General features: G+C 38.9%; 1 protein-coding gene across 4 annotated transcripts in view; it reads left to right on the top strand.

Annotated features, from left to right (window-relative positions):
* LOC130926990 (contactin-associated protein-like 5) overlaps window positions 1-24,245 on the top strand; it is a 376,038-nt gene that overhangs the window by 223,757 nt on the left and 128,036 nt on the right. For all 4 annotated transcript variants that reach the window (XM_057852402.1, XM_057852401.1, XM_057852404.1 and 1 more), the window contains 3 exons: window positions 4,130-4,403; window positions 4,567-4,710; window positions 7,505-7,658. In XM_057852402.1, the coding sequence (XP_057708385.1) occupies window positions 4,130-4,403; window positions 4,567-4,710; window positions 7,505-7,658 (572 nt within the window). The remainder of the gene's footprint in view (window positions 1-4,129; window positions 4,404-4,566; window positions 4,711-7,504; window positions 7,659-24,245) is intronic.

Here is a 24,245-nt window from a genome sequence, read left to right as displayed (position 1 = left end):
CTTGATTTATTTATTCTCAAATCCAGAAAGTTGCCAATATATACTCACAATAAAACAACCAAGCGAAAATCCACCGAGTTAGGTGACGCCATATGTTTTGCCAGTTGTGATATGCTCATATAAAATCATATACAGTGCTGGCCAAAAGTATTGGCACCCCTGCAATTCTTTCGGATAATGCTCAATTTCTCCCAGAAAATGATTGCAATTAGAAATGCTTTGGTAGTAATATCTTCATTTGATTTGCCTGCAATAAAAAAACACAAAAGAAAATGGGGAAAAAAATTAAATCGTCAACATTTTACATAATATTCCAAAAATGGTCTGGACAAAAGTATTGGCACCCTTTGAAAAATCATATGATGCTCTCTAATTTGTGTAATTAACAGCACTTGTTACGTACCTGTGGCGCATAACAGGTAGTGGCAATAACAATCACACGTGCAGCCAGTTAAAATGGATTAAAAATGACTCAACCTTTGTCCTGTGTCCTTGTGTGTACCAAATTGAGCATGGAGAAAAGATCAAAGAACTGTCTGAGGACTTGAGAAGCAAAACTGTGAGGACGCATTGGCAATCCCAAGGCTACAAGTCCATCTCCAAAGACCTGAATGTTCCTGTGTCTACCGTGCGCAATGTCGTCAATAAGTATAAAGCACATGGCACTGTGGCTAACCTCCCTAGATTTGGACAGAAAAGAAAAATTGACGAGATATTTCAACGAAAGATTGTCCGTATGGTGGATAAAAAACCTTGACTGACACCCAAACAAGTTCAAGTTGGCCTGCAGTCCGAGGGTATAACAGTGTCAACCCGTACTATCTGTCGCCGTCTGAAAAAAAAGGGACTCTATGGTAGGATACCCAGGAAGACCCCACCTCTGACCCAAAGACATTAAAATGACAGGCTGGTGTTAGCCAAAACCTTCCTGAGAAAGCCAAAAACGTTTTGGAAGAATGTTCTCTGGTCAGATGAGACAAAAGTAGACCTCTTTGGGAAAAGGCATCAACATAGTTTAAAGGGGGAAAAATCGAGGCCTTCAAAGAAAAGAACACGGCCTCCACAATCAAACATGGCCGAGGTTCCCTGATGTTTTGGGTTGCTTTGTTCCTTCTGGCACTGGACTGCTTGACTGTATGCATAGCATTATAATGTCTATAGACTACCAACAAATTTTGCAGCGGAATGTAGGGCCCAGTTTGAGTAAGCTGGGTCTCCCTCAGAGGTCATGGGTCTTCCAGCAGGACAATGACCCAAACCATACTTCAAAAAGCACTAGAAAATGGTTTGAGAGAAAGCACTGGAGAGTTGTACAGTGGCCAGCAATGAGTCCAGACCTGAATCCGATAGAACACCTGTGAAGAAATTTGAAAATAACAGTTTGGAGAAGGCACCCTTCAAATCTAAGAGACCAGGAGCAGTTGGCCAAAGAAGAATGGTCTAAAATTCCAGCAGCGCATTGTAAGAAACTCATTGATGAATACCAGAACGGGTTGTTCGCAGTTATTTTGTCTAAAGCAATTGTCTCCAAACCATTCCAAATAGGGCCACAGTGGGTGCAGGATTTTGTTCCACCAAAATAAGACAACACCTTTGCACCAATCTGAATTTTTACAAGTGTAATTAGTTGATTGCAGCCAGGTGCTGCTTGTTTTAGCAGAAACGTCATTGGTTAAACTGTCTGTGTTCGATCGGTAGGAACAAAAATCAGGATCCATAGGGGCCCTTGCGGACTGGTTTGGAGAGCCCTGGTCTAAAGGTTGTGCTACCAAAAATTCGGCTGAGGGTGCCAATACTTTTGTCCGGCCTTTTGGAGTTTTGTGTTTTTTCATTGCAAGCAAAATAAATGAAGATATTACTACCAAAGCATTTGTAGTTGCAATCATTTTCTGGGAGAAGTTGAGCATTATCTGACAGAATTGCAGGGGTGCCAATACTTTTGGCCAGCACTGTAGAAGGTGGGCCTCCAGGCCACCAGTACTTATTTTCCCAATGTACAACAACATTATTTAAAATTGGGGGGAAAAACAGATTAGATTGCAGTGATCCCTTGCTACTTAGCGCTTCAAACTTCGCGCCCTCAGTCTTACGAGGATTTATTTATTTATTTATTTATTATTTTTTTTTTTTCAATTTAAAAAAACATAGTCTCACTCTTGCTCCCTCCTTCCCTCTATATCCTTGCTATTTGTTGGTCAGGCAGTGAGTGCACTGGAGTTGCTGATTAAAGTTAACGATGACTGACAGAGAAGCAGACTTCAAAGCACCGCATGCGTCAATCATCGTTTAACTTGTTAAACAGTTGCTGTGGCAACTCATTGTGTGTAAGTGAGCAGTTTGAGCGGATTTAAGTAGATTGAATTGAAGTGCATTGAATAAAGCCAAGCATTTCTCTTCTTGTTTAAAAAATAATTTGGTGGGACAGTAACATGTCATTTGAAGTGCTTAAAAAACATCTATTTAAGTATATATGTATATATATATATATATATATATATATATATATATATATATATATATATATATATATATGTACAGTCTATTAGGGCTGACAAACGATTAAAATTTTTAATCGAGTTAATTACAGCTTAAAAATTAATCGTAATTAATCGTAATTCAAACCATCTATAAAATATGCCATATTTTTCTGGAAATTATTGTCGGAATGGAAAGATAAGACACAAGACGGATATATACGTTCAACATACCGTACATAAGTACTGTATATGGTTAGTATAACAATAAATCAACAAGATGGGATTAACATTATTAACATTCTGTTAAAGCGATCCATGGATAGACAGACTTCTAGTTCTTAAAAGATAAATGTTAGTACAAGTTATAGAAATTTTATATTAAAACCCCTCTTACTGTTTTTGTTTTAATAAAATTTTCATTCAAAAAATAAACAAGTAGCTCGCCATTGTTGATGTCAAAAATTACACAATGCTTATTGTGCTGAAACCCATCAAATCAGTCGCACCCAAGCGCCAGCAGAGGGCTACAAAACACCCAAAAACACAAGTAAGAAGTGGGCATTATACTGCGCTGTCATTTTAATCTGTTTGAGCGGGGCATGTGCATTAAATGCAAATATTTTAACATTAATTAAGAAAATTAAATACCGCCCGTTAACGCGATAATTTTGACAGCCCTAGTAGGTAGATAGATAGATAGATAGATAGATAGATAGATAGATAGATAGATAGATAGATAGATAGATAGATAGATAGATAGATAGATAGATAGATAGATAGATAGATAGATAGATAGATAGATAGATAGATAGATGCAGTACTGTGCAAAAGTTTTAGGCAGGACACCTGTATACAGGATATACTGTATGTATATATTTTCCCCAAGTGGAAGCTTCCATGATCATAATAAATAATTAAAAAATATATATATACAGTACTGTGCAAAAGTTTTAGGCAGGTGTCCTGCCTAAAACTTTTGCACAGTACTGTATATATATGTGTATACATTTTTTTTTATCATAGTTAGGGAAAAAAGGTGAAAAAACATGTCTTATGTATATATACTAGTATATCTCTCCAATGCTAAATCTGGTCCCCATTAACCGCAAAAAATGAGAGATCACTGTATTGATATTTTAAAGGTACTGGTTTTGCATCAAGGTTATTCAATTTATTTCAATGACCTAATCATTTCAGTCACAGTGTCCGCCATGAATCCAACTGATTTCACAAAAGGGAATAAAATTATTCCATAGAAGGGATTTATGATGTTCTGAAAGTGTAATGATTTTGCATCAAAGGCGTACAACCGTCTGCTGAGCATTGCAACAGTTGGAGTTTAATTATTTGGTGAGTGCGAGAAATCCAACTAACTTCTCAAATGGGAATATGACTATTCCACAAAAAGTCTTATATTTATAATGTTTTAAATATGTCAGCCATTCTATCAAAGCCCTACAAGCTGATGCGTTGAAACGGTTAGAGTTTAATTATTTTGGTCTGGGTGAGAAAAGGGTTTCACTGGCGGTTCTTTAGCCATATGTTCCGTGCCCGAGCATGTCAACTTGATTTCCATACAAATAGAATCCAGTCTCACATGAGACACGCTGTCCTAAAAAGAGGTGTAAATTGGAGCCTGTGTCACACTCTAGGGCAACGTGACCTTCTCATGCTCGCAGCCCCAGCTGGCGGCTTGTACCTTCCTGAGCGCCAACAGCAGCTTCCTGACAATTCCGTCAGCTGCTGCAGGGGCGTCTGCCACGGGGGGCTTTTCAGCCCGCTTCCACTTCCGCACGTGGAATGCCGAGGGGCTGCTCCTGTCCGTGCCTCTCGGCCCAAGGCCCCAGAGAGCTCAGCTACACATCCACAACGGCCAGCTCCAGCTGACCCTGCGTGCCTCTGGGCACAAGTCGGAGGTCTCTCCAGGTGAGCGGAAAGGTGACACGCAAACAGAATTTAATCAGCTTGTAAAAGAGTGCTGTGAAAACAACATCAATTGCCGTATACTGTTCGCCGCCTTGAGGAGCGCAACGAGCAGAAAGACGCAACAAATAACTCTGTGCTTGCCATCTCATTGGTTCTCTTGCAGATTACACAGTCAATGATGGATTGTGGCATTCCGTGAGTCTGGAGACGAGCAATTTCCTCATCCGTCTGACGGTGGATAGCGAGCTGCCGTCTGAGATCGAACTGTTGGCGGCTCTGGACTTGAGAGGAAGTTTTTACCTTGGAGGTGGGTGTGAGTCTTTTTTTTTCAATTAACCTTTTTACAATAGTAAACCCTCATGATACAAGCACAATTTGTTCCACAACAAAGATCGGAACATGGATGTGCTTGTATCATGAATTGATTTTCCCTGTAAAAAATAACTGAATTCCTGTTAATGAGTGCAACACTTTCCATGACACCCCTCCCCTCATGTTACCCCTAAATTATAATTGAAGACATTGTTTTTAGGGTTAAATAATAATCTGACAAGGCAATTAAACGAGAACGGGCAGCCATACATACACTGTAACATTAAAGGAATAACAAAAGCGTAACATAAACAAAACAAATTTATGGGTGTGAGTAAACTGAGGGACATGGTTAATGTTCACTTGTAAGCACAAATGATTTGGATGCACTTTGTGAACTGATTTTCTCTGTAAGAAATAGCTGAATTCCAGTTGATGCGTGCAACACTTTCCACGGTCCTCCCCCCATGTTACTACTGAATGATAATTCAAGGCTTTGTTTTTAGGGTTAAATAATAATCTGACAAGGAAATTAAACATAAAACAGTCTTATTTATTTACAAGCACTTACCATGAGGGCTGAAATCTAGCGATGTAATGAAAATGCAAGTCAGCCAAGCAGGAGGACAGCGAGAACGGGCAGCCATACATGCAACGTAACATTTGTATTTGTATTTATTTTGATCTCCATTAGTTGTAAGTACAGCTACTCTTCCTGGAGTCAATTCAGCCTGCTCCATGCAAAACATTTACACCAGGGCTCACATCACCAACAGAACAGAAAAACAGAAAATAATAATAATAAACCCACACACCCCCCTCCCTCACTATCCACACACTCACACACATATCTACATATAAATGCACATATTGTACATAGACATACGCATTACGTATATCTCTATGTATACCTATATACTACATGCATGTATATTTACACATGTACATGTACAGAAAGGACCCAGTCTTTGTCACAGTCACATTAAAGGGAATAATAAACGCATAACATAAACAAAACACAATCCTGGGTGTAAGTAAACTGAGGAACATAGTTAATGTTCACTTGTAAGCACAAATGATTTGGATACTCTTCGTTGCAAACTATTATCGCAAACAACAAGCTTGAGTGGTAGGTGGGCGGAACGAAGATTCTCTTGACGTGCGATGCTTGTGTGCCCCCTAGTGGGACGCTGAGACACTTAAGGAGAAAAAGCAAAAGAGGGAGATTTAGCTTTTTTGTGATTACCATTGAAACCTGTGGATTAAAAAGTTTAATTGCTTGACAGCACTAAAATGGCTAACGACATTTTTTTATCATCAGGCGATATGTCCATACAGTGATTATTGTGACTCACCAAGGTGAATTAAGCAGTATACCTACTGCAAAAAACACATTCAAACTTCAGTGACAGAAAAGAAGGCTAAAATCACCTTTATAGACATCTTTCCTTTTTTCACAAACTCCTTCCATATGTGCCGTCATTGCAAAGGTTCAATAGTCAGTGTTGTTAATAACGGCGTTAGAATATAACGGCGTTACTAACGGCGTTATTTTCTTCAGTAGTGAATAATCTAATTAATTACTTTTCTCATCTTGGCAACGCCGTTACCGTTACTGAGGTGGGAAAGGCGTTCGTTACTATGCGTTACAATGTTGGTTGACTGACGCGAGAAAAGTCTGAAAAAGACGGACTCATGGAGACGAGAGAGCAGAGCAGGAGTGGGGAGGAGGCAAGGGAGGGTGACGCCGTTGCAAACGTGATGGTACTATGCTAGGTGGCTCCAATAATACCTGACTGTAGCCGATAGCCTACAAACTACGCCCACATGATGCTTCGGTAGGTATCACATATATACAGAACTAGATGCAAATGACAAACACGGCGGCATTAGCAACATGTATAATAAAGAACTAGATGCGTTAGTAAACAGCCGCCATCTTAAAGCAGTAGACTTCTCAGGAAGGCTCTGTTGTAGAGAACCCTCCTTGTGAAGCTAAATAACTTTTAATCTAAAATGCTCCTAAATTGGCAAAACTTAACTTAGATCTATCTTTAAATGATGAAACAGTTTTACAACTTACACATGGCGAGAATAGACAGAAGGAAACTAATGCAATAACGGGAGCAATTTTAACAACTTTAATGGTTGATTCACAACATTAAATGACTTCCACACATACAATAGCAAAGGTTACTATCTAGTTATCGCAATATAAGCAATACCCCTGAGTCTAGTTAAGTTTAGGGTAAAGAATTGGGCTAGGACCAATTGTCCCAAAAACCCTTTAAACTTCACATTGTGTGACCTGTTTTATTTATTTATTTATTTATTTATTTAGAGGGGGAAAAAAACATGAAAACTATCACCAGTTACTTTGCCAAGTAAGTAATTACTCTTACCTTAAGGCAGTGGTCTCAAACCGGTCCTCAAAGGGCCGCAGGGGGTACTGGATTTCATTCCAACCAAACGAGACAAATACCTTTTCACCAATCTGGTTTCTTACAAGTGTAATCAGTTGATTGCAATCAGGTGCTGCTTATGTTAGTAGAAACCTCATTGGTTGAACTGTTTGTGCTGGATCTGTTGGAACAAAAACCAGGACCCACTGCGGCCCTTTGTGGAGTCGGTTTGAGACCGCTGCCTTAAGGTAACTGAGTTACTAACGCAATTACATTTTGGGAGAAATAATTTGTAACTGTAATTAATTACTTTTTAAAAGTAAGATTAACAACACTGTCAATAATACTAGTAAAACTAAATCAATTCATGGTCTGATTTCCTTCCAGGCTGTCCTGATGCTGACTGTCCATCTCCAGCCTTCCAGGGCTGCATGCAGCTTATCTCAATCAATGGCCAGCCGGTTAACCTCAGCCATGTGCAGCAAGGCATGCTGGGAAACTTTAACCAACTTCACTTTGACACATGTACCATCACAGACAGGTATATTGACGTTTTGATGTCGTCTTTTCTCAAATTCTGGTTACCACTCAAATGAACATGAGGTGCATTGTCCACTTCAAACAATTATAGTGAAGAAAATAAGTATTTGAGCACCCTGCTATTTTACAAGTTCTCCCCCCTTAGAAATCATGGAGGTTTATGAAATTTGCATCGTAGGTGAATGATCACTGTGAGAGAGATTGTTAGGACAGAATGGGTTTGTTGAGTCATTCTGTCAAGTAATGTGGGTGGGCAGGTGGTGTGGGCCAATGTGGACCCAATTGTGGGAAAAGAGGTGACGCACACCGGCAGTGCAAAAATGTAAACATAAACATAAACAAAGTACCAACCACATAAACAAAGTACCCACCAATACTGTGGAGATCCCAAAAAACACAGAAGCAAACAAAACTCAGGTTACTGACAAAAGGCTGGGTATCAAAAACTTATTGAGGGGAGCACGAGGGCTTGGAGAAAACTGACAAGAACAGATCCGGACATGCACATGGATATTGACAATGACACAACAAGAAGTGAAAAGAAAACTGGGACCTTATATACACACACAGACAATGCGGAACAGGTGGGTTGAGCCTGAACGATATATCATTTAAACACCGCCATCGCGATGTGCGCATGCGTGATAGTCCCATCGCAAGGACGTGCGATAGTTTTTTTTTTTTTCCAATCCACAGACCTTTGATCTGCTTCATTCACTGGCACAGCCTCTCTCACCCCCTTTCCCAGCTCTCAGTCACTGTGGCACTTGCTTATTAAAGTTAACGATGGCTTTGATCTGGTCAAAGAAGCCGGGCAGCAATCTGTCAATCATCGTTTAACTTGTTAAACAGTTTCTGCAAAGAAGCGCGGTCTGGAATGAATGTGTGTGTCTGTGGGGGAAGAATGTGGAGACATTCGAGACATATAAAATAAACGCCAGAAGTGATTATGACGAGTTTGTAATTTCTACATGTCACGCCAAGAGTCACAGCCGTATTAGGTAAACAGAAGCATTTAATAAAGCCAAGCATTTTCCTACTACAGTACTTTATTCTTGTTTAAAAATGATTCAGTGGGACAGTTATGCTTAAAATTGATCATAATTATTACATTTGAATTGCTTAAAAAGCATTTATTAAAAAAAAAATATATATATATATATACAGTATATATATATATATATATATATATATATATATATATATATATATATATATATATATATATATATAATCATACTTTGGAGGGGGGAAGTGAGAAAAAACATGTCTTATATGTATCTCTTTCCAGTGCTAGATCTGAATAAATACATTGAGCACACACACACACAAAAATGGGGGGGGGGGGGGGGGCTACTTCGCGGTTTTTCACTGATCGCGTCGGGTTCTGGTCCCTATTAACCGCAAAAAAACGATGGAATACTGTACACTGTGGTCATGATGAGTCATCCAAAGTCTTTCCAAACAGCTATTCATGTAATCTAGTAAAAATTTCTTAAAAAAAAAAAAAATTTAATATCGCAATATAATATCGCAATATATCACAAACCCCCCAAAAATTGCAGCAATAGTTTTTTTTCCAATATCGTTCAGGCCTAGTTGACACAGGAGGATGCAGGTTGGAGGATACACTAGGAGCGGGTACAACAGATGAAATCAATGGGCAGTCACAGGGACATACTAGTAGGGAACCAACACAAAACCTAACGGAGATAATCTAAAAGAAACATCCAGAAATCACAATGTATGATTTTTTTAAACGATTTATTTGCGTGATACAGCTGAAAATAAGTATTTGAACACCTGAGAAAACGAATGTTAATATTTGGCACAGTAGCCTTTGTTTGTAATTACAGAGGCTGTACATTTCCTGTAGTTTTTCACCACGTTTGCACACACATTGCAGGAGGGATCGTGGCCCACTTCTCCACACAGATCCTCTCTACATCAATCAGGTTTCTGGGCTGTTGCTGAGAAACACTGAGTTTTCTTTTGGGTTTGGGTCTGGAGACTGGCGAGACCATGCAAGAACCTTCTAATGGAGCCACGCCTTGGTTTTCCTGGCTGTGTGCTTCGGGTCATTGTCATGTTGGAAGACCCAGCCACAACCCATCTTCAGTGCAATGAAGGAAAGAAGTTGTTCCCTAAAATCTCACAATACAGGGCCCCAGTCAACCTCTCTTTAATACAGTGCACTCGTCCTGTCCCATGTGCAGAAAAACACCCACAAAGTATGATGCCACCACCCCCATGCTTCACAGTAGGGATGGTGTTCTTGGGATAGTACTTATCATTGTTTTTCCTCCAAACCTGTTAAGTGGAATTATGACCAAAAAATTTTATTTTGGTCTCATCTGACAACAAAAATTTCCTCTAATGACTCCTCTGTATCATCCAAATGGTCATAGGCAAACTTAAGACTGCCTTGACATGTGCTGGTTTAAGCAGGGGAATCTTCCATGCCTTACATAATTTCAAACCATCACGTCTTCGTGTATTACCAACAGTAACCATGGAAACGGTGGTCCTAGCTCTTTTCAAGTAATTGACCAACTCCTGTCATGTAGTTCTGTGCTGATTCCTCACCTTTCTTAGGATCACTGAGCGCCTACGAGGTGATATCCTACATAAGGCTCCACGATTGACCGTCATGCTTAGCTTCTTCCATTTTCTAATGATTGCTCTAACAGTGGACCTTTTTTCACCAAGCTGCTTGCCAAATGCTCCGTAGCCCTTTCCAGCTTTGTGGAGGTGTACAATATTGTCTCTGGTGTCTTTGGACAGCTCTTTGGTCTTGGCCATGTTACAAGTTTGAGTCTTACTGATTGTATGGGGTGGACAGGTACTAACGACCTCAAACAGGAGCATCTGATTCAGGATAATACATGGAGTGGAGGTGGACTTTTAATAGGTGGACTAAAAGATTCTATCTGATGACAGGTGTTCAAATACTTATTTGCAGCTGCATCTCACAAATAAATCGTTAAAAAGTCATGCATTGTAATTTCTGGATTTTTCTTTTTAGATTATCTCTCTCACAGTGGACACGCAACTACAATAAAAATTTCAGACCCCTCCATGATTTCTAAGTGGGAGAAGTTGCAAAATAGCAGGGTGTTCAAATACTTATTTTCTTCACTGTAAATGAGTTACTGTTAAATGAAAACAGATGTTTGGACTGAGCAATAGGATCTATTTGCGAAAAAATATCAGTTTGACCAAATTTGGACATACTGTAGAAGGTTTCTGCCCAGCATAGATGAAATATAATTTTTTTTAATGTAGATAAGCGTAGGTGAGTGGATAGACCTTGCTAGCTAGCCCTTATCGCTTGCCAAATGCTCAAGGTGTGAAGAAAACTGTAGATTTAAACAGAAGGCAACTACACGATCCAAGATGGCAGCTAAAGTGTGCCCAGTACAGTGTGGAAGTCGACTGTGGAATGACTCTCCGATGACGGCAGCAAACGCAGTGACAGGAACATCCAATTAAGCGGCAACAAAAAGCGGGTGACAGTCTTCCCTGGCAGAGGTCTATGCTAACGAGCTTGCTACTCGGGCCTGGCGTGCGGTACGCCATCCCTCATTAGCTTGCTCAGCTGCAGGGCTGCTGAAAACAGGTGCGACGGGCGACCACCTCTGTGAAGGTCCGGATGTGGCTCAAAATATTCGAAGATCTGCTGTTTTTCCTCCTCGTTAACTCCCTGAGGAATGTTGTTCCTTTCCAGCTTACTACCATACGAGAGATACTAAATGTACAGCTTTTATTTATGTATTTATTATTCTCTTTTCTCTCTGCACTACCTTTGATTTAATGAAAATTTGGAATACAAAGTTTTAAAATAATGACCCCATTAAAAATAAAAGTGTGTATCTTTTTAGATCTGGTAGGGTTCAGAATAATGGCAGTGTGTTTGAAAATAGGTAAACAGATAAAAAAGTTATACAGTAGACTATATATAGAGTTGTGTTCAAAATTATTCAACACTCACTGCAGTGCAATGTTGCAAGTCTAATATTTATTTTTCAGTGTGAGTTTGAAACTTGTGTATTATATGGCATAATTACACACTGACTGATGTATTTCAAATGTTAATTTCTTTTATTTTGATTATTCTAACTGACACATAATAAAGATCCCAAATTCAACAACTATTATTTATTTAAAAAATGTTTATTTTGTAATTCTGGGAACTACTTTACATCTGTGTTGGAGGTTAAGAACAAAAGCATAAAGCTAGAGATGCCGATCGATCGGGTCCGATCACGTCATTTTCAAAGTATCGGAATCGGCAAAAAAATATCGGACATGCCTTTTTTTAATATATATATATATTTTTTTTAATAAAATCATTTTCTAATTGTGTTTAACGTTACAGACATAATATGTTGCACTCATCCAGAGTCTTTAGTTTAGGCTTAAGGTAGGGTTATCAAATTTAACCCGTTCACGGCGGTAATTAATTTTTTAAAAATGTATCATGTTAATATATTTAACGCAATTAACGCATGCGCTGCACGACCCACTCACTCATTGTCGCATTCAATCTGTAATGGCGCTGTTTTACATATAAATATATAGAGCTAAAAGGCAGCGTAAAATGAGTAGAGCGAATTTTGGCAGCCTTTGGAGCCTTTTTTTAATTGGCTAAAGCCTTACAATCCCTCTCCCTACGATTAGAAATATCGTGGGAAGCAATGTGGGGAAGAAAGGTAGTAATTGATCTTTTTTTTAACACCCTATGTTATTTCCCAACGCAGAGAAGACATATCAATTGGTACCACGACGCACAGTCATGGTTGCACTTCCCATCATGCATTTGGGCAGAACAGTTAAATGGCTACAGTATCATTTACTGAAAGCTCAACAAATACACTAGATGGCAATATTTAGTCACAATATACAAAGTCACATTTATCCTTTAAGAATTACAAGTCTTTCTATCCGTGGATCCCTCTCACAGAAAGAATGTTAATAATGTAAATGCCATCTTGAGGATTTATTGTCATAATAAACAAATACAGTTCTGTATGTTGAATGTATTTATTCGTCCGAGTTTTTTTATTTTTTTTTATTTTATGCCTTGCCAAAATGTATGTGATCGAGAAAAATCATCGGGAATGATTGGAATTGAATCGGGAGCACAAAAAAAAGCAATCGGATCAGGAAATATCGGGATCGGCAGACACTCAAACTAAAACGATCGGGATCGGATCGGGAGCAAAAAAAACATGATCGTAACAACCCTTCATAAAGCATTTCAATAGTCCTGAGCTTAAAAAGTCGATTATAGTTAAGTGTTACGGGTCCCAAGAACTTGGAATCCCAGTAGCAAAAAGATTTGTTTGCCGTGTCTGAAAAGCACAGGTAAAGCAGTTAAGGAAAGGAGACACGGACCAGTCTGCTCTCATCCCAAGTTTCCTCTCTTTATTACAAATTTTCACTTTTAAAGTGCATGTCAAAAATCAAAATTATTTTAATCTAATTTCTAAATTCCTCAAAACAGAAAATAGCAATGCTATCATTCAAGTGTTTTATATAACTCAGTTACATGTTCCAGTGTGATGTCACATCAACTAAATAAATGAGGCATGTAAAACATACTTTTTCGAAAGGCATTATGCTGGGAAGTTTTCTTTTTTTTTTTTCTATGAACAATGACAGTTAAGAACAATTACTTTTTTTCACATAACATAACACATGCACAATACACACATTAACAATTGTTCTGAAGGATTCAAGTCGGAGGTGGAAATATAGTTCGCTCTATAATATTGTGTTCAACAATGGACGTTAGCCGTGAGCTAGCGCGCAGCTAGCATTAGCGCTTGAATTCACTTCTAAAGTTCGCTATAAACTCTTTATGGTGTAAATTGATCACGTTAATGTCTTAAAGTATTCTAAAGTATTCATAAGTCCCCAAATAAAGGTGAAGTGCATTCCAAACATTTACTAACCTGAAAAGCACAGGCAAAGCACTTAAGGAAAGGAGACACGGACCAGTCTGCTCTCATCCCAAGTTTCCTCTGAAGGGAGTGGGTGAGCGAGTTCCCTCACGTCACAGTGAAATTGGGATCAACCTCTTTTTGACTTTATGGTTCCGCTCTTTTGTTCCTACTTACTTTTTTTTTTTCTCTCAAATTAGATTTCAGGGTTAATTTTCACATACAATTTTCCCAGAAATTATATAAAATATTAAATCACAATATTTGTGACCACACTTTTTTTTAAGCGCGTCACACAAGCACATTCAATACAGTTGTGAAGCCCTTTTTAGAAGCATAAAGTTAACATTACCGTAATTTTCATACGACTATAAGCCGCTACTTTTTACCCTCATTTTGAATCCTGTCCAGTGTGGCTTATTTGTTGATTTATTTGGGTTAATGGGTAACACTTTATTTGACAGCAGCATCATAAGACTGCCATAAGAGGGTCATAATTATGGCATGACACTATTATGGGCATTAATGAATGCTTATGATAGATGTCATTAAGTGTCATTCGGCAAATGATGTCACTAACCTTATTTATGTCCAGCTCGGATATTTTACAACCATTCAAGCTCGGATGTTTCATAACCATTCAAAAGTGAGATAATTTGCTGGATGACACAAAATGACATCTGCCATAAGCATTCATTTATGCTCATGTCATAATTATGATGGTATTTTGACATTCTTATGGCACCACTGTCAAATAAAGTGTTACCAAATACCATAAGTAGCAATTAATGAAACAACTGGAACAGTAACCATAGAAATAATTAGCACAGAACATGAATTTTGATTGTTATTTACATCTGTAGCACTGCAATGCATGCTAGGAGGCATGTTGGACAAGAATACAGTTGACAGCAGGTGGCAGTAGAGGTTGAATGTCTCCCCCAAGGGAGCAGTGATGGTCAAATGAAGCTTCTTGAAGCAATGAAGCTTTGCATCCAATTGATTCGCACCTTCATGGTGGTTCATTTGGTCTTATGACAGTTTTATGATGCCGCTGTAAAAATGTTATCGGTCAATATCTTTTGGTGTAAATATCCCATTATTCAGTGATGACAGCTGCGTCTTATAGTCCGGTGCGGTTTATTTATGAACAAATGCGGTTTCCATGTCAAATTTGGTGGGTGGCGGCTTATAGTCAGGTACGCTTTATAGTCCAAAAACTACGGTAGTTAGATGCGTCACAAAAAGCATTTAATCATTGTTCACATACAATAAATCAAGGGCGTAGGTTTGCATAGGGACATAACACTACCAACTTTTTAGGATGATCAAATTGTCCCCACCAACTTTTAGGCAACCTTTTTTGAATTATGTAATGACTTCAGTTATATAGGTCATTTAGATTGTCTTCCCATATGCCGTAAGGATAGAATTGACCCTAACATTATTAAGTGAATTATTTTCACCGTGTTCAGACTTACATTTACCCCTTTTCACTTGCTAAATGTGTCAGTCCATTTTTCCCCTCAAGCCCATGTTTGATTGGTTGATTACTTATAGAACATGTTGACAATATGCCGCTTTCTCCGCCCCCTTCAAAGAGGAGGGATATTAGACGTTTTTTTGTCAGCCAGCAGCACCAGCAGCCACTGTAAGTAATGTAAAAAGACGTCAATGTTGTGGAGGTGGGGAACAAACCACAAATTTTGCTACTGAAAATCCGACCTGCATCAGCGTTAGCTTAACAATAAATTGAGTGAACGTGCTAACCTGAAAAACTTGAGTAGGGAGCTAATTAGAGAGGTGTCCTCCTGTATGTGTTGTCTCCTTAAATTGTGAGAAATGTAGTGAACCAAGGTTCACTCACTACTCCCCAATCGTCATATTTGTTTTATTTATGTGGCCTGAAAGCAGCCCAAAGAAGCTTTCATTTTCTGTTGACTTTGACTTTGCTTGTAAGCAGTAGTGTTTTATCTGAATGAAGGCCCCATTTTTATTTATTTTCGTTATTCTCTAAGAAGTTTTTTCAGTTATATTTAATTAATTTATTTAGACAGACAATGCTGAGTAGCCTTAAGACAAATGTTTAATTTTTTGCATTCCTGGATAGTTAACAGATTATTAACAAGTTGGTATTTATTGTGTGTGTTAATGTAATTTGTTATGTTCAAATATTGCAATTTAAATTTGCTAATAAAATCCAAACATTTATGTTTTCAAAATTTTTCTTTAGTAGTTTTTTAAAAACAAAGGTTTGACTCGAACGGTTTATCACCTGAACCAATGCATATGAAAGTTAGCAAAAGTCAATACGGACTTATTTTGCATTGATCATTTAGCCCAGACATGTCCAAAGTCCGGCCCGGGGGCCAAATGCAGCCCGTGGTCAAATTTCATCTGACCCCCAGCCTCTGTCATAAAATCAATAACGTCTGGCCCGCATACAGACTTAATAAATTGGTCAGCAGTACTGCTACCAGCATATGAAGTAGCTTACACACTAAATGCTGCTCCTCATTTACCCACTAAAAGGCAGCAGCACTCTAAGCAACATTACCCCGTGTGATGACCCTTTACTTCCAATTTATTAAAATGGCAATAGGCAAAAAACACTCAGGTGACTTGAAGTTCCGCTCTGAGACCCCCAATTTGGCCAACTTTCGAAATTGTCCGATATGCATGTATGATACATCATTGAAAAGCTTAAATTCTCAATTTTCTGGGGGAAGAAAAATTTTGAACAGGAGGACATTAAAAAAAAAAAAGAACAACAAAACCCTATCTGGAGGTGAGAGCACGCGAGAGCAGAATTAAAGACGCCATGACTTTAATGAGATATTATCGCATACTTACCGTGTTTCAATCCAAAAACTCCATGTAGCATGTATCACTGAGTGTCAAAACACAGCTGTGAATGGCCACAGCTGGATTTTGGGGGGATTTTATGGGTGAAACATGTAAATATAACAAGGGTCGCGATGCAGAAATTGCAGAAATCAAGGAGTGGTCGAGATGTTCTTTTTCATATATTACCCTTTTAAATAACCCTGTTTTTCAGTTTTTCTTTGTTTGGATCGATTATCATCTAACATATCGGAGAAAATGTGATAGTAACAAAAAAAATACAATTAAGCGATAACTTTGAGGTAGATATCCGTGACTTTTTTACAGACACCATTTTTTTCATTGTGATGTAATTTGTTTATAAGTTTGAAATATGCGAGTGAATTTTTTTTTTTTTGTAACGAAATATTACACATCAATTAATGATTCTAAGCAAAAAATGACAGACATTTTGAATAATAGATATTATTAATTACGTACGTTTTATGGATGGGTTGAAACAAAAGCGGTTGCGCAACGTCTGTAAACGGGGGTTTTGAGGGTAAAATGGACAAATTAAAAATTGTTCGGGGGTTTAATGTGCCATGAATCTGCTATGGCAGCATATAGACATATTATTCTATCAAGCACAACAGTTCTTTTGTCTTAAAATACAGAAGTTTCTTTTAAAGAGGAGTGCAAGAGCAGAAACTGCGTGTTTTCCGCTAATAATCAACAAAATACAGAAAGTTGACTGTGTTGGCCGATGCTTCAAGGATAGGTGGAAATCGGACTATTTCTTCACTAAAATACGCAACAGCTGTGTCTGCCTCATTTGCATAGAGACAGTCGCTGTTTTTAAAGAGTTCAATGTGAGGCGATATTACCAAACAAGACACGCTGACATATACGACAAGATTACAGGGAAGATTCGCAGCGAGAAATTGAAGCAACTTTAAGCTAGTTTAATTTCACGGCAGCAGTATCTCGCAAGAGCCCGAGAGTCGAAAGCGAACGCCACAAAGGCTAGTTGTGAGGTTGTTGAAATTATCAAAAAATAAATACAAGCAAATGTGACACACAGAATGGCTGGCTAATATAGACCCTACCCACGTGACGTCACAACTCTGCCCTCCTGACTGGTGCCGCCCAATTGTCCGTCAACACATCGTGTTTACCTGTTACGGCTACGTACATTCCTCCTATTTACGGCGTGTTTTTCTGCTCGTTAACATTAATAATCAAAATGGTGAAGGCGTGTGTGGCGGTCGGTTGCAATAACAGACAAGATAGACGGAGAGACTTGAAGTTCTACCGGATTCCGAGAGACCCGGAGAGGAGAGAGCGAGATGGGCTGCTGCAATTCGACGAGAAAACTGGGCTCCAAAAGATAACCACGGATTATGTAGTAGTCATTTTATATCTGGTAAGATGCATTTAATATATATTTAGAGGGTTTTGGGCTGACAACCACAATTAAGATCATTGCTAGGCTAATCGCCGACAACATACACGTATGTATGTAGTGAGAGTGGTATCGCTAAACCATATAAACATTAAAAGCCCTAGCTCCATTGACAAATGACATGAAATACATTAGACTTGACAGTGGATGTTAGCAAAAACAAAAGATTTTGAATTGAAAATTTCGTAACTCACCTTTCCAAGCACAAGATAGATTCCTGCCGAATTTTTGTGGACGAGGACCTGTTTCACCCAACCAGCACGAAGTATTTATAAGCCTCCAAGCTCTTAAAGTTTTTCAAACTTTCGTGAGAATAGGCTGATTTTGTGTGGACAAGATAGTTGTAAATATCAGGGTAGCTAGCAGAGACAGCGGGTCGAAAAACATCGATTTAGGCATCAAATATGGATGTGGCGAATGGATAAACTGAAGCTTTTCCACATAACGCCTTTTATGCAATGCATCAAGTGAGTTTACAGCATCCGAAAGCACCGGGTCTTCCATGAAATGCATTATAAATTGCTCGATCAATTGAGACCATTGATAATACAGACACAAAATGACGGACAAGGGGGCGGAACAATACAGCGATCACGTGATTTTGTGACGTCGGTGGGTAGGGTCTATATATTGTTCTACGTAGTGGACGTCAGCCATGGTCGGCCCCCCACATTTTTACCACACGAAATCTGGCCCCCTTTGCAAAAAGTTTGGACACCCCTGATTTAGCCTATCAATTAATTAGGTTGATATTCGTGAGAAATGTAGCCCTGACCCCCATTCACCCAATCAGTTTGATCATATTAATGTCCTGTGCCCAGCAAAAAGTGTACATGCAGATTATGCTGTTATATCGTCCCTACCACTGTTGAGACCAAACCTACGCCCTTGCAATAAATCCATGAGTTTGAACACGAATGTATGGAAAAGTGTTACAACAGTCTCTTTGCTACGTTTAGACGTTTAGAAAGAAATATTTTAAGCTTTACTTGCTTTTTTAAAACACGCCGCTATCATTCTAAACACCACCGTAAGTGTGAAACACACCGTATATTTTAGCCGACGAGGCAGGTCCACCGCTCCCCTCCACAACAATAAATGTGTACTTTTTAACGATTGAAAAGTGAGGAAATAATCAGATTTAATAACACCAAGCAGACACTTTATGGCTTTCAAGGCTATTGCAATGTTTATGGCCCATTATGCAGCAAGAAAGCGAGAGCCAAAAGCAGCACTTAACATAAATAACTCTTATGTACTTTCTCCATTTAAGGCTTATTTTTAGCTACAGGTGAGGCCTCCCGAGGTGTCGGACGGCACCGTAGGTGTATCTAATATTTTGGTGACCTTATTCAGCTGCACAAGAGTGTCAAAACATTACAAATACCAATCACGAGGATGCATTGCAGTTCAACCTTGCTATAATGGAGGTAATGTGTCTTTCAGGAGATAAAACACATAGCATTAATCAAGCCTGGCTGCTAATGTAATGCTAAAATTTCCGCTGCGGATGAGATATCCTTTGTTAATCAAGTATGGGAATTTAATGAAAAACAATGTGTTTCCTCTGGGAATTGCAGTTTAAGCACAGCGAACCACCACTTCACTCAACATCCTGATCACTTTTATGCTTTTATGCATATACAACTTTGGAAAAATAAGGAGACAATTGCAATATCAGTTTCTGATTTTTAGGTATTTAGGTAGTTGGAGTAAAATGAACATGTTTATTCTTTGCAAATATTTATTTATTTTTTTTCCCGACTAGAGCCGTGGACACCGGCCTGGGAACAGGCAAGCTAGGCATTTGCCTACGGTGCCAACTATAGGTGGGGACACCAAATTGCTTTAGGTAAAAAAAAAAAAAAAATAGCCTGAAAAAAATTGTCGTTCCGCTTACAGAATATTTTCTAATATATCTAGCACATTTAAATAAGTCACATACAAAAAAAGATTTGCCATTTCCCAACCTAGTTATTATCCACCTGTTATATTGTGCCACATATAAGGCAGGGAAGAACAGTCCACGCTTGCATACAGTTCGTAAGCACATCTACGTCACGAAACAAAAAGGACAGATAATGGCAGGTAATTAAATCAGACGTCATCCAAACTCACAGTTTCAAAACAACACTAAAATTATCACATAACAACAAATGAAATGGCATGACTAGCATTTAACGAAACAACTGAAACACTAGCTCATAGACTTTACAAAGATGTTGACGGGACATGGGGCGCAGGGCCGATCAAGAGGGGGCCTGCATTGTTGGTGTGGCCGTCAAAGCTGACGAGTGGAAACACAGACAATGACCTTTTTTGGTGAAAATGCTTGTGAATAAATGCTAAAATCCCTGAATTCTTTATCGATATGGACGTAAAACAGTCTCGATTCTTGGTTAAAAGCAAAAAAAAAAAAAAAAAGTGCAGTTAGCATTTATTTTACGTAAATATGTCGAAGTACGATGCTAGTCTGTTAGCCGCTATATGTAAACAGAGATTTTCCAGTGAAAATTCTTCTGAATAAATGCTTAAATCCCTGAAATCTTGATAGATATGAATGTAAAACAGCCTCGATACTTTGTCAAAAGAGCAAATAAACGGGCAGTTAGCCTTTATTTTAGGTAAATACATCGAAGAATGATGCTAGTCTGTTAGCCATTGTGGCAGCCCCCTTATCACAACAAAGAGATTTTCCGGTGAAAATGCTTGAGAATAAATGCTCAAATCCCCGAATTCTTTATTGATATGAACGTAAAACAGTCTCGATTCTTTGTTAAAAGAGCAAAAAAAAAAAGGGCAATTAGCATTTATTCTGCATAAATATGTCGAAAAATAATGCTAATCTGTTAGCCACTGTGGCAGCCCCCCTATCACAACAAAGAGCTTTTCTGGTGCAAATTCTTGTGAATAAATGCTTAAATCCCCAAATTCTTTATAGATATCAAAGTAATAAAACAGTCTCGATTATTTGTTAAAAGAGCAAAAAAAACGGGCAGTTAGAATTTATTTCACGTAAATATGTCGAAGAATGACGCCAATGCCGTAGCGGTTAATTTCTCCCAAAAATTTTTTCACGTTTCAAAATGCATGCATGGTACGAAAAAAATAATAATGACCTTGAATCTTCGAACAAATCACTCCTGAAACAATCCTGTTTTTATGCGGTACAGCTTTTGTACCTTTTCAACCTAAGTCCGGCGTTGGATCCCTGCATATGTTGCGACCGACAGCGAATAACTGTAGCGGACTCTAGGACAGCCCCCCTACTTGAAGGCATGCGCAGTGGCTGACGGAAATGACCCGTTGATACAATTATGAAGTCTATGACTAGCTAAATAAATCATTAGCACAGAACATAAAATTTAAATGTTATTTTCATCTGTAGTGCTGCATTGCATGTTAGGAGGCATGTTTTACGACAACAGTGGTGACAGCAGGTGGCAGCAGAGGTAGTTTGTCTCTCCCAAGGCAACTGAGGGATTACATTGAGCAGTGATGGCCAAATGAAGATTCTTGAAGCAATGAAGCTTTGCAGGCAATATTCAAAACTTCATGGTGGTTCATTTGCTCTATAGCGCTATCAAGGGGTCATGAAGCCCAAGAGACAAACAGTGTTGAGAATTCTATGGCTTCTTGTTTAAAAAAATGATATGAATGTGCTTGTGTTACTGTATGAACAAGATGCAACAAGTGCTATAAGGATTATCTGATAATAATTAATACTGAGAAACAATAGGTTCTACAGTGTTTAGCTAAATCTATTAAATATTTTAGATACATAAATTGATATTTTTTTGCGGAGGTGTGTCCTAGGTACACATCGCCTAGCCCTAGGGCACTTAGTCACCCAGGGCCGGGCCTGGGTCTAAATACGCTCTGCCATCACATTAAAACAAAAAAAAAAGTTTTGCTATATTTTCCAGAGCAGTATCATGAATCAGTTCGAATAACAATATTCCGTGACCTACCTTCAAGCTACTCAAAGCTCTTTGACACTGTCACACTATTCACCCACTGATGACACAGCTTCAGGAGCACTGTGCAGTTCAATATCTTGCTTAAGGATATTTTGACATGGTTAGTACACCTGTTTGTGAATATGCATGAACACACTTTTTTTTCAGATAAAGAAATATGTGCATGTTCTGCTATTTTAAATGTGGATAGAAACAGGTTTGTAACAAAAACGGTAGGCGCCAAGGGGTTGGAACAGAGGTCAGGAACCATTTTGACTAAGAGAGTCGTGAGTCTCACTCACCTGGAAGTGGTGACAATTTGACAGCGAAAAAGTAATGAAATTGAAACCGATCTCCCACCTGTGTGGCTTGGGGTACCACGTAGTTCACTTTCGTGGTTTAATTTTCCCCTATGCATTTTTATATACTGCTATATTATATTCATATAGCTGCTGCTGGCTCAGCGGAGACTTAAGCCTGAGTTATGCTCCCGCGTTGCGGTGACGGCGCGGCGACTACGGCGTCATGCGACGGTTCTCCGGCCAGGTGATGTGTTGCTCTGTAATTCACCGCCAAGGCACTAAAGGGGTGTGGCGTTATGTTTGTACGGTTTTGGGGCATGCTTGTTGACTTCCTCTTGACTAGTTTAACGGAGAAAAAATAAACAATGCAAGATGGAACACTCGAATGTTGAGGCCCATGCGATGCAGAAGACGGTTTCGAGGCGGTCTGTCCAACTTTTGATGCCGCATAGAGTTCTAGCCTCGGGTGAAAACCAGCTAGCTGTGGCGGCTAGCTTCAAAACTGGTGTCGAGCACTGCGTCCAGCGTTTTGTCCGAGGTCTGCAAAGCCCTCCAGCCCGATTTGTGCGCCGTGTCCTACAACCAGCCAGTGGGAAGCTTAGGGTTTGAAAAATCAATAGATACACTTCAGGCTACAGCGCAGGGTCCTAAATCGGATGTTCCTTGACGGCGCAGGTCTAATGAGGAAGCATAACTCGGCCTTTACCACATGAGGCGAGCTCTGTAATGCCACCAATGGGCACGGAATTGAAGGATATCTTTGCAACGTATGCTTGAAATGTCCAAGATCAATGTGAATGGACCATCAGCTCATCACAGCTCGTTTATGTCAAGCGAGCCTGCTGGTTCCACATTTATGATTACAGGTTGGCCGTGAGCCAGATGCATTCGTCAAAAGAGCCAGATATGGATCGTGAGTCGTAGGTTCCTGACCTCTGGGTTAAAAGATGCACAGTCTGAGGGACATGGTGTAGTTTTCCCTGTTTTTGCTTGCCGAGCCCACTAAACACTAGGGTTGTTCCGATCATGTTTTTTTGCTCACGATCTGATCCCGATCGTTTTAGTTTGAGTATCTGCCGATCCCGATATTTCCCGATCCGATTGCTTTTTTTGCTCCCGATTCATTTCCGATCATTCCCGATAATTTTTCACGATCATATACATTTTGGCAATGCATTAAGAAAAAATTGAATAAAACTCGGATGAATATATACATTCGACATACAGTAGATAAGTACCATATTTGTTTATTATGACAATAAATCCTCAATATGGCATTTACATTATTAACATTCTTTCTGTGAGAGGGATCCATGGATAGAAAGACTTGTGACTTTGGATATTGTGACTAAATGTTGCCATCTAGTGTATTTGTTGCGCTTTCAGTAAATGATACTGCAGCCATGCCCCAATGCATGATGGGAAGTGGAACCATGATAGGAAGTGGACCCATGACTGTGCGTCGTGCTACCAATGGATATATCTTCTCTGCTTTGGGAAATAACTTAAGGTGTTAAGGGAAAGATCAATTGCCACCTTGCTTCCCCACATTGCTTCCCATGATATCTCTAATCATAGGGAGAGGGATTGCAAGGCTGCAGCCAATTGAAGAAAGGCTCCAAAGGCTGCCAAAATTCACTCTAATCATTTTGCGCTGCCTTGTATCTCTCTATATAGGCAAAACGGCGTCATAACAGATTGAGCGCGGCAACGAGTGAGGGAGTCGTGCAGCGCATACATTAATTGCGTTAAGTATTTTAACGTGACACCATTTTTAATAAATTAATTGCAGCGGTTATCGGGATATTTTTGATAGCCCTACCTTAAGCCTAAACTAAAGACTCTGGATGAAGTGTAACATATTATGTCTGTAATGTTAAATACAATTAGAAAACGATTTAATTTTTAAAAAAAATATCTTTATATATCTATGTATATCGATATATATATATCGATATATATATATATATATATATTTAAAAAAGGCATGGCCGATATTTTTTTGCAGATTCCAATACTTTGAAAATGACGTGATCGGACCCGATGGATCGGGACATCTCTGCTAAACACGTTTGTTGTTTTATGCTTTATTAT

This window comes from Corythoichthys intestinalis, chromosome 12 (assembly GCF_030265065.1).
Source record: "Corythoichthys intestinalis isolate RoL2023-P3 chromosome 12, ASM3026506v1, whole genome shotgun sequence".
In the NCBI taxonomy this organism is placed as follows: domain Eukaryota; kingdom Metazoa; phylum Chordata; class Actinopteri; order Syngnathiformes; family Syngnathidae; genus Corythoichthys; species Corythoichthys intestinalis.
This window is presented reverse-complemented; position numbering and strand designations above follow the sequence as displayed.